Consider the following 12,377-nt stretch of genomic DNA (forward strand, 5'->3'; position numbering starts at 1 on the left):
TTTTTTTTCAAGCACCCACAATGGGTTGGGCCCACCCCCATCAATCTCTAATTAAGAAAATGCGCTAGAGGATTACCTTCAGCCTAGTCTTACAAAGGCACTTTTCTCAATTGAGATTTCCTCTTAGATGACTCTAGCTTGTGCCACATAAAATTTGCTATTTCACAAGTCAAGCTGGAGAATTGTGAACATTTAGCTTCATGGAGAAGTTAGTTGACTGATATTTATTAACAGTTTGCTTTTTCTCTTGTGTCTCTAGTGTGTCCCAGCTTACAGACATGAATGAACAGGAGGAGGTATTACTAGAACAGTTTCTAATGTTGCCTCAACTAAAACAAATCATTACTGACAAGGAAGACCTAGTAAAAAGTATCGAGGAGTTAGCAAGTATGTTTCCCTTTGCCTTCATTCATAATTCATGACAAAAATGTGATCAGTATTGGGAAATAAGCCAAAGATTTATTTTACAGGAAAAAATCTCCTTTTGGAGCATAGTTTGGAAACCAAAAGACAAACTGTTTTAGATAAGGTGAGTTGCTACTGATCATTTTGAAAATATGTTTATAGATCAAAAATCAAATTAAATAGCAACTTTATGTTTTCTTTCAGTATGAATTACTTATACAAATGAAATCTACCTTTGAAAAGAAGATGCAAAGGCAACATGAACTCAGTGAGGTATGACTGAATCAGTCTTTCTGTTCCTCATGAGAGCTGCTAATTACAGGTGCTTGGCCCTTCCCTTGCTTTCCCTTCATCAGGGACAGTTTCTGCCTGTCTGATGTTATGAAGCTGATGCCTGTAAGCACAGTGATGGTGTTCGTCCCAGAGTTTCTCTAGTTCTAAAACCCATAAGAATGAAGCCAGTAAATTAGGAAAGTAATAATACTCATAATAAAACCTAGCAATGAAAGATATTTTAAATGAAATATATTTTATAAGAGTAAACTTACACTTAAGAAAAAAAATCTTTAAAAATAAAAAAATGGAAGATGTAATATTTATAGCTCATTGCAGTAAGAAGTGTTGTAGTTAATAATGATCTTATTCCCTTAAAATTGAATTTTGGAAGGTAAAGTCAGTATATTATAAAACAGATAAAACCACAGCTAAAAGCAGATAAAGCAGAACAAAAATTTATAATGAACTTTGCAAAGAACCATCCTTTAAAATAAATATAATAAAAGTTAATATTGAGCAATCATTATGTGTCTGGGACTGAATCACTTACACATATTTACCCAGTATTACCACAAGCTCCACGAGAAAAGAATTACCTGATACTCTATTTTTTAGATAAGGAAATTGAATCACATTAGGTTAAATAGGTTTCTCACGGTCATAGGGATAGGAGTATTAGAGTTGGGAACTTACCCAAGCTATCTGGTTCTCTCAGGAATACCTGAAACACTCAGGACAGCACGCAGGAGCTTAGTAGTTTTTCACGGGAATCAACATCATTCCTTTACACTAGTCCTTAGTAACTAAAAGTAGATAGTGTTGTTTTAACTGAATAAGAAATCATTGGAAATCACCAAGGAACGTCATAGTAGATGTTGGAAATACCTGCCTGTGTTGTTTGTCATTGCTTGAGATGTATCCAGCACTGCAGTAAGAGGGAAGAGACTCACACATTGGGAAAGCACAAGTAGGCTGTTGTTAATTCATAGAGTGTTAGAGAAATGGGAAAACTTTTCTCATAGTTTCAGCAATTACTGTTGCAAACTGAGGTATGGAAAAACAGGCAAACTTTCATTTATAATAGAAGTGGAACCTTAAAGTACTTAGAACCAGCTACATAAGTTAGGAAACTGCTAAATGACATATAAGAAAACTTATATTCTTTAGTTAAAACAGCATAGGATATCAGTAGAATGAAAGAGTATTAAGATTTGATTCTTTGGACGATGACTTAAAAGTTCAGTATTTCCAATCAATCTCACAAATATGTTTTTAAATTTTAGCAGATTGGGTTTTTATGAAGTCTGAATGGATTAAAGTAGTAAGGAAGGAGAGGAACAGTAACAACAAAAAAGATGAGAAAAACATGCTTTCATCAATAGCAGAATATACTGTGAAGTCTCATTTAAAATGATGCATGATTTTGTAGAAAGATGAAAAATAGTTGTATAGAGCAGGTCGCATTTCCAAAATAGAATTGTGTATGTGAGTGATAACTGGAAAAATTTCAGGATTCAACAAATTATGTGATTGTTTATTAGTCAGAAATAGGCTTGATCCTTTATATCAATCCTCATAAAGATCATATCATACAAAGCTTAGAAAGATACTATCCATACAGCTTCAGTAGAAAATAAAAAAATCAGTTAATTCCTAGGAATTTTTAAAAAAGATTTTTGTGTGGAAAAAAATGAAGGCTCATTTTCTAATTGTAATAGAAAGTAAAAGCATACAGGGAAAAATGTTCACATAAATATATAAACTTAGAATATATATGTACTAAAAAATTGAAAATGAAGGGTTTTTTTTTTTTTAAGAACACATGTATAATGTAGGCAGCAGAGATATTGTTATTGGATAATAAAGAGCAAACAAGAAAGTAGGAAACTCAACTGCAAGTGAAAACAAATGTCTCGTAAATAATTCTGCTTTTGGGCTAAGAGGTAGAACATTTACTGAGCATTTGTAAGGCCTCAGTTACATCCCTGCCACCAACACAGTTCAGCTTTATCATTTTTTCTTGCCCCTGGACATTTATGTACGTCTGTAATCCGAACACTTGGGGAGGCAAAGGCAGGCGAATCTCTGAGTTCAAGACCAGCCTTGCTGGTCTACAACGCAATTCCAGGACAGCTAAGGCTACACAGAGAAACCCTGTCTCTCTCAAAAACAAAACAACAACAAAAACCAGAAAGAATTGCTTGAGGTGATTCGTAGAAATTGGCCTGAGATGGTGGCACACACTCTTAATCCCCATGCTCAGATGACAGAGGCAGGTTGATCTCTGAGTTTGAGGCCAGTTTGGTCTACATAGTGAGTTTCGGGATGACTAGGGCTATACAGAGAAACCTGTCTTGAAAAACAAAAACCAATAGTTATGTTGGTGAGACTTTGTAGATATCTTCTGATATTACTAGGAGACAAAATCTCACAGCAAACTCCCTGATTCTCTGGCTCTTACAATCATTCCAATGTTCTCTGAGCCTTAGCTGCCTGAGTTGTTTTGCATGTGTTTGGACTGGGCTGCACAACTCTGTATTTTGATTAGTTGTAGTTTTGCGAAATTGTCTTCTTGTATTGAAAAGAGAAGTTTCTTTGATGGTGGGTGAGGACTTACCTTTCTGTGAATGAAGGATTATGCTGGTTTAGTAAAGCAGTGGTTGTATGTTCTTTAAGAACCATAACTTTACTAGCCTGTTGAGTTGTCTAGGTCCCAGTAACAGGCATGATTCTCTGTTTGTTGAGCAGGTCTTCAGACCATTTAGAAGCAGGTCTTAAAACCATTTACTTCCAAGGTGTGAATGCCACTACTACACTTCTGAGTTATCAGGACCTGCTTATTATTACTGTGGTTCATCAGCGTTAGAGCTGATGCCTTCCCTCCTTTGGAAGTTTGCGTGGTGCTTTCATATCATGAAAGCTAGTCTTGATGGTGGAGCATTCAAGTCAGTTCCAGCTTAAGAACATTAAGGCCTTGTGTTTGAAGAGCATGGTGTCTTTAGCAATAAGGACTTACCTTATACCCCTGGGGCAGTAGCAGTAGCCTGTAGGGAGTCTCTTGGACATCTAACTAACAAAACCAAAGAAGGATTTCCCATGCCTGATGTTGGGTTTTTGTTAGGTTGGAAGGAGTGTTGTTAAGCCATATGAATGTTAGAATACTTTTTAAAAATTTATTTATTTTTATTACAGTTTATTCACTTTGTATACTAGCTGTAGCCCCTTCCCATGTCCCTTCCCAATTCCATCCACCCTCCCTCCCTCTTCTCCCATGCCACTCCCTCAGTTCACTGATAGTGGAGGACCTCCTCCCCTTGCATCTGACCCTAGCCTATCAGTATCAGGTCTCATCAGGTCTGGCTGTATTGTCTTCCTCTGTGGCCTGGTAAGGCTCCTCCCCCCTCAGGGGGAGGTGATTAAAGAGCTAACCACCGAGTTCATGTCAAAGACAGCCCCTCTTCCCCTTACTAGGGAATCCATTTAGAGACTGAGCTGCCATGGGCTACATCTGTGCAGGGGTTCTAGGTTATCTCTATTCATGGTCCTTGGTTGAAGTATCCATTTCAGAAAAGAACCATGGTATATACTCACTTATATACCATGGTATATATTAGACATATAATATAGGATAAATATATTAAAATCTGTACACCCTAAAGAAGCTATGCAAGAAGGAAGACCCTGGGTAAGATGATCAATCTTCATTCAGAAAGGCAAACTGGATAGACTACAGAAGAGGGAGAAAACAGGGAACAGGAAAGGAGCTACCACAGAAGGCCTCTGAAAGACTACCCAGCAGGGTAGCGAACCAGATGCTAAGACTCATAGCCAAACTTTGGGCAGAGTGCAGGGTATCTTATGGAAGAAGGGGGAGATAAAAGACCTAGAGAGGACCTGAGCTTCACAAGGAGAGCAACTGAACCAAAAGATCTAGGATACTTTTTTCAATGAAAGGTTCTTGAAATTTATGATATTGTGTCAGTTTTGTAGATCTTTTGATTTACCATTGCCATCATACCAGTTTTAAATCTTCTAAGCTATGACCGCTTATTTGTATCTTTAGGGTTTTTTCATCTATGTTTTATGGTTTTTAGTGTGCATATTATCTGCTTCTGTGGTCATATTTAAATCCCTTTGCTTTTGTCACATTTTTTTTGTTGTTGTTGTTAGAAATGAATTGTTTAACTAGTTCATACATTATCAAGGATATGCAAGAACAGGAAATACAAGGTGATGTGGTCATTGGGTATTCTGACTATTCTCACAGTGATTTCAATCCCAAAATATACAGGATAGATTAATGGTTTATCGTTTTTCTCAGCAGTTCACAGTATCCATACTTGCTAATTTTAATGTCATGTTGACAAAAGTTGTAGGAATGAGGAGGGAGTCTTAATTGAGAGAATACCTGCATAAGATTGGGCTGTACACAAGCCTGTAGTACATTTTCTAAATAATTAGTGATTGATGGGGGAGTTGGGTGGTGTGATCCCTAGCCTCCAATAAAACAAGCTGAGCAAGCCATGAGAAACAAGCCAAAAGCAGCATTCCTCCATGGCCTCTGCATCAGCTCCTGCTTCCAGGTTCCTGCCCTGCTTGAGTTTCTATCCTGACTTTTTCCAGTCATGAGCAGTGTTGTGGAAGTGTAAGCCAAATAAACCCTTTCATCCCAGTTTACTTAGTTACGGTGTTTCATCACAGCAATAGAAGAAACCTAACCAAGACAGTAGCTATACTGAAGACCTGTGTAAATAAAGTGCTTTTTATGTCTCTGCCTCATTTCCCCCCCTCTATGGTTTCTCCGAGATTAATGCAATGCCTGAATTGTTTTGTTTGTTCTCAGAGTTGTAGTGCAAGTGCCCTACAGGCAAGATTGAAAGTAGCTGCACATGAAGCTGAGGAAGAGTCTGATAATATTGCTGAAGATTTCTTGGAGGGAAAAACTGAAATAGATGATTTTCTCAGTAGCTTCAAGGAAAAGAGAACAGTATGTAATACTCTTCAATTGAAGATGAGTGACAACATAATATCAATTTTTATAATTGTGTTCATAAGTAAAAATTGTTAACACATTACCAAGCTTAATTTTGATACTGAGCGGAATCTGAAAAGCCTCTTTGGGGAAGGATAGCAGCACTCTGCTGTCTCTTTAAACCTGTTAGTTCTGAGTATACAAGCAGGTAAATCAAATGATAGTTCTCTTTCAGAAATGATAGTATCTTTATCATTGTATAAGAGCTGGTAAATCACTTGTACTACTCTTCTGAAAAACAACCTATTTTACAAGTTCTTTAAACACAGAATAACTTACAGACATTAAAAAATAATAATTTAAATACTATTTAGAACTTTCTAGAAGAGGTTCTATTCTGATGTTTCCATTGTATTCAAGTAAAAAAATATGCCTAACAGCTTCATGCTGTTTAATATAGTCCTAATTGTTTACCCAGTATCTCAGATGCAATCATTTGTTAATTAGTAAGTTTTATGAAATGTGTGTGTATGGGAGTGTGTTTTTCTGAGTGTATGCTTGTATGTGTGTAACCTGTTAAAGAAGACAGGGCAGATTTTATGAGTTCCATTTTTCATGAGATGGTTAGTAACTTGCCTTTGTTTATAATATTAGTAAGAAATTGGTTTCCAATCCATTTATTCTATATAGCTACATAGAAGTCTTTGTTCCTAATTTTTCATGGTTAATAAGAGCAAGGTTTAGCACTGTGTTTTTAAAGCACAGGCATGCGGAATTAAATAATCAGAGTTTAACATTAGGAAAATTTGTAGTCAGATTGCTTTCAAATAAAGCTTAATGTTTTGGATTCCTAAATTCTGAGGAATCACTAATTACCTTAAATGTTAAAAAGTTAGAAAATTGTTAAGAAATTAAAATATTGGAATATTAAAATAATACTTGGAATTCTGTTGTAATGTAGGAAGTAGTTGGAAAAGTGACTGGTATTTTAAATAATTTATCTTCTAGATTTGCCACTGTAGAAGAGCTAAAGAAGAGAAGCTTCACCAGGTGATAGCAATGCACAGCCAATATCATGCTCCTCTATAGGTAAATATTTCCAGCTAGTACCTCAAGGCTATTACACAAGTATTCTTTAATGGAATAGTTCCAAACAGTGCCTTTCACTCTGCTGTGAGCCTACTCTGTCATATAGTTGTTGTTTGTTACAAAATGCTGACACACGTTAAACACACCGCTGTGTAAGTAAGCCTGTAACCAGGAGAAACCTTAGAGATATTTTTCAGTGTGACGGTGTCCTTAATGAAAGTTTGCATTTTCCCCTCAGGTAGGTTCTTTCTTCTACCATTATCTTCTCATCTATGTTCTTGGAGTTCTCAAGCACATTTGCTTCTCCTATCCACTTGTTTTAGGAGTGTTTTGTTTAAGAAAGAAAATTCTGAGCTGGACAAAATGGTGCATACCTGTAATCCCAGAACTTGAAGAGGCAGATGCAGGTGGTTCTCTGTTCTACAAAGCGAGTCCAGGACAGCCAAGGCTACACAGAGGAACTCGGAAAACAGGGGAAAAAAAGAAGAAAGAAAGAGAAAGAAAATGCTTCTCTGTATTAGTTCTACTACTGGGATAAAATACCATGACCAAAGCAAAGCAAGTTATCGATGGAAGAGTTTGTGTTAATGGTTCGTGAAGAAGAGTCCATGATGGTGAGGGAGGCATAGCCCCACGTCACCAGTGCAGGAAGCTAAGATCCCATCGTCAACCACACAAATGAAGAGAGAGCAGACTGTTAGTACAGTGCGCTCTCTCCACCCAGAGCGAGTTACTAGCAAGGCTGCATCACCTCCCAAAAGAGCAGCAAGTGCTCGACCACCCAGACCTGTGGGGGTACTTCTCATTCAGACCACCTCAAACTCCACAAACTAAGAGCTTCTTCCTGAAGGAGAACGCAAAGATACCATTGAGCAAAAATGAAGAAAGTACAGTCCAGTTACTGAGAAACACTGAAAGCCACCCAGTAACCAAAATAGCTCTTCTTTTTCAGGCTGGCTGTTTCTCATTTCTGCACTGAGTCTGGTTTTTGTTTTTATATTGCTGGGATCAGACTCATTGCTTTACATGTGTTCAGCAAGTACTCTAGAACTGACCTGCACCACCAGCCTTGTTTTCTTCATCAGCATCAGCAATTATTGCTCATAGCAGCTGGTGAAGACTGCTGAGCATCTCCTTGCAATACAAATCCCTAGGAGAGATGGATAAATTACCTGCACGAAGCCATCCAGGCTGATGGAGGAGCGTGGGGGATTCTTTGAAAAGGGGAGCGGTGATAGGCATTTCTTATCTCTAGTTCTAATTGAATTACTACCAACTCTGAATTGTTTTTTCCTATTTTCCATATTGAGTTCATTTTTACACTGTTTGTCTTCATCCCAACCCAAGAAGAGAAAATAGATTATTGATCAGAACATACTGAAATCTTTTCATTACCCAATTCCCTCCCAGTCAAGTTACTGTACTCAAAAGAGGAAGACAGTGTAATGGAATGAATGTTTATAATCTTAAATTAAATCTCAAGTTTAAAATTCTTTTCATTTCAGATTTTCCTGAAAATATGAACCAAGAAAGAAATGGGACACAAAACTAAGCACATTGTTTTATATTTATGACTTCAAATTGGCATTTCATGACCATGGCTGAAATCCAGATGCACTATAGATTGTATACACACCTGAGACTGATTTTGTATAGATTAGAATGATTGCTATATTTGTTTTGAGAAAATTTTCTGCACTATTTGCACTAAAAAATGTTTATTGTTGACAAATCCTGTATTTAAGTTCTTCTGTAATTCCTAATTAAACATCTATGCATGTAATTCTAGCTAGTTTTTAATATTTTATAATACTACTGATTTACATTTTTAGTTTTAACTTGAAGCTCCCTCATTACTTTATCAGGAATGGTTATTACTTATATTCATTTCCTATCAGTCTTCTATTAAAACCTATTTTCAGCTGTGGAAAAGTCACTTAGCCTATTCCCTGACACATACACACGCACACATACATGCATGCATGCTTCTTTCGTTCTAGATAATAAAACTGTCCAAGGCAGTTCGTTTCCAGATATTCAGTGTCAGGAAACAGCAGTCCTGCCAATGTGCCACCTTAAGAAAGCAACCTGTAATACCTGCAATAAATCAGGGTGAAGAATTTGCACTTTTATAGTTTCACTTGTAAAGTAAAGATGCACTTAGGGAGCAATACAGGCTAACATATTGGTTTTGTTCTGGAACAGGGTCTCATGTGTAGCCCAGCCTAGCCTCAAACTCGTGCTCCTTTCCCCCAGGTATTGGGATTACAGGCAGGTGCCATTCATCTCATGAACAGATACTTTATTAAATTAAAAACTGCATTTCGCTTAAGCCAGTACAGAACAGACGTACATGCAAATTAAAAAATAAGTATCTATGGATTTTGGTTAAATATAAGCATTCTTTTTATATTCCAAATGTTAAAAAGAAATCCTTTTGTTAAGAAATGGTAAATCCAGATGAAAAAACAAGTCAGTGAAAATTTAATACTGTTTTTTAATCTTTTTCTAAAATTACTCGTTTCCTAAGAAAAAAGCTTTGTAATAGCAAGTAATGTTCAATCTTAATTTTTAATGAATTTAATTGTCTAATTTGTAGATGTGTTCAGCAGTTTGTTTCTGTATTTTGTCACAGAACTAAGCCATAAGTGCACAAAGAAGAAAATGAATAACTGCATATCTGAGGTTTGGTAAGGTAGGATCTAAATCACTAAATACCCTAACATTCCAAAGCCTGCATAAGTTATGGATTGTCTTCATTCTTTTAACTCTGCACATTTTTGGTAATGCAGTTTTAGGAAAAACAAAAATATTTTCTTACTGAAAAATACTTTGTTTGTAGAAGACATTCACACAGACCGTAAAGATCTAATGCGGGCTATACCCTGTTATAGTTGCCCATCTTCCTGGCACTGTTGCTAAGGTGTACTATTTAATCCTCAGAATGGCCAGATAAGGGTAAACTTGTTATTCCTGACACAGAAGTGTAGGTAAAATAACTGATGTAGTAATGTTTCAAATTTGTGACCAAGTTTGGGGACCTTTGGAGACATCTCCTTAGTGCACCAGTGTTGGCATTCCCAGCAGTCACTGTAGTCAGTAGAGAACCTACCAGACACAGTCCTGTTGATTTCATAAAAACCAGGCATATCCCAGAATAAGAGCCAGTGGACTGTAAGCCTTCTAGAATATTGATTAATCTGTCTTATTAAGCATATGCTAAACAGCTCTAGCATTATTTAAAGACTACCCAGAGACAACTCAAATGATGTACATAGGTGCTTCTTTCCCTTCTGTGTCTCTCTCTCTCTCTCACACACACACACACACATCACTTGCTCACCCAGGACAGTTTATACAGACACAGTAGTAATCCAGTGGGATTTTTCTTGAAACTTGTATTCTCCAAGTTTCACTGTCAGTTAAACTGGAAGCATACTTTCTCCTTCAAAGTTCAGAGACCTTCTTCATAATCCAAACATTAGACCAAGACATTTCACCACAGTTAACTGCATTTACCTAGTTGACAAACTTGTTCAGACATAATTGTTACTTGAGGTGAATATTTGAATATGCCAGTGTGTATTTGAGTTCTGTATTTGCAGAATTACATGGTTGTAATTTTGTAGCCCTGTTTCTTCTTTATGAAAATTAGCTACACATATGAATACCAAAGAAGATCCTCTGGTTTTACTTGAGTGTATAATATAGAAGACTATAAAGGAAAGCTTAGGAATGGACTACCCAGGGCAGAATTTGTCATGGTATTTAAAGGTAGATACTAAGTAGTAAGTTAGTGAGGTCAAAGTTAAATTAAATTTTCAGAATAAATCAACTTTACAGAGAATTAATGTCAGAATACAGAACAGAAATTGCTTGACCAGTTTACATAATCAAAGTGGAGAGCAGCTAAGATTCTGTTGTAGGAGAAAGAAGTAAACTTGTGCCTTGTTTTTTTAAGGCAGGGTCGCTAACCCAGACTGCCTTCTGCCTTGTGATGTAGCTGAGAATGACCGTGCCCTTCTGATCCTCTACCTGAGTATTAGGATCATAAATATTTATCACCAAGCCAGTTCATGTGGTGCTTGGGACTGAACGCAGGGCTTCATGCATGTGAGACAAACATTCTACCAGCTGACGTGCACCCTCTTAAGGCATGAAAACTTGGGCTAGGGAGGTGGCTCGGTGCTAACCTGTTATGCAAGCATGAGGACCTGAGTTCAAATACTGAGGACTCATATAAAAACCTGGCACACAGTAAAACACATCAGTAGTTCTATTCTACACAAAAGAGGAGGCTGAGGATCATTCCAGGGTGGAGAGGATGGCTGCAAACAGGGTGGAAGGCAAGGGCTGGCAACTGTGCTTGTTCTCCTCTCACCCAAGGTTTCACTTTTCCTCTTTTTAATTTAAAATTTTCACCTGACTTGTTCAAATATGATCAAAATTCAAAATTCTTTAGTATTACTAAGTAATAAATCATTTGAGCTGTAACTATCACTGGTTGGGAAGTAATGTGTCTTGAGTCAGTTACATATTGAAGTAACCCCTAGAACACTACCTTAAATACTAAAATGCTTCATGACTAAAGCTTGATTTAGAATGAGCATGTGATACTGAGACGTTTAGTTGGACTGATCAGAATTTATTCAGGGTCTCTGAAAAGGCCTACAGTAAAGCATGTATGTAGCTTCAATGATAGGTTGGTTAATCTGTAAAAGACTCAATAAACACATGCTTAAGTTATGTCTCGTGAAAGAATGAAGAGAATGAAGTGTGGCTCTGATGTTGATGGTGTTACATTAAAAAGTAAACATTTAAAATATATACTTTTTTTCAAATATGTAGTCCAGTTTGACGTAGATGCTGGTTTTTCTTTTTTTTGTTATGGACATACTGTCTACTCTAAGAAATTAGGCAACAGTGTTTGTAAGAGTAGATAGTACACAAATATAAGGAAGCCAGGCGTGATAACACACATCTTTAATCCCAGCATTTAGGAGGCAAAAGCAGGCAGGTCCCTGAGTTCGAGGCCAGCCAGAGCTATAGAGTCAGATGCTGTCTCAAAAAACAAAGCAAAACAAAGAAAATGAAAAGAAAGTGAGTTATGTTGTAAAGCTGTACAAGCCATTCCCACTATTTCCCATCTGTTTATTAGCTGTTAGATACACTATAGAAAATGAGTAAATATTCCTTATGCTTAATTGGGGAATTTCCCACAGAAAATGCTCAGATTTAACATCTAAAGGAATTAAACTTGCTTTATTTTTATATTAACAATATTTTTATATTACAGGCCTTTAGTATATTAAAGTCAGTCTGTCCTTAAATGTGAACACTATTATACTGTATTACATTATGTGATTATGTGTGTAACTCATTCTAGAGGTCTTTACAGTCTCATTACTGTATTTCTATTTCCACAAAATTGAATACATTATCTGATAAAAATTTTTACTTTAAAATACTGTTATAAAAAACTAAGATTAAATTCATTTTTATTAGAATGTACTAATATTGCAAAACCATACAATAAGAACATTTCAGTGTGTTCAAACACAGCAACATTTCTCCATTAAGAGTTTTCAGAACAAAAGCTCAACTCAAATCCTGTTTTTTTAGCATAAAATGGGAA

General features: G+C 36.5%; 1 protein-coding gene across 3 annotated transcripts in view; it reads left to right on the top strand.

Annotated features, from left to right (window-relative positions):
- Positions 1–12,377, top strand: part of Vps37a (VPS37A subunit of ESCRT-I) — a 35,969-nt gene that overhangs the window by 22,327 nt on the left and 1,265 nt on the right. The window contains exons 7-12 of one of the 3 annotated variants that reach the window (XM_055593574.1): positions 260–387; positions 471–529; positions 610–678; positions 5,525–5,668; positions 6,662–6,742; positions 8,248–11,488. In XM_055593574.1, the coding sequence (XP_055449549.1) occupies positions 260–387; positions 471–529; positions 610–678; positions 5,525–5,668; positions 6,662–6,742 (481 nt within the window). In that variant the 3' untranslated portion in view covers positions 8,248–11,488. The other 2 variants (XM_055593575.1, XM_055593576.1) reach the window with 2 other exon arrangements.

Source organism: Psammomys obesus, unplaced genomic scaffold, assembly GCF_907164565.1.
Source record: "Psammomys obesus unplaced genomic scaffold, mPsaObe1.curated_primary_1811, whole genome shotgun sequence".
Taxonomy (NCBI): Eukaryota; Metazoa; Chordata; class Mammalia; order Rodentia; family Muridae; genus Psammomys; species Psammomys obesus.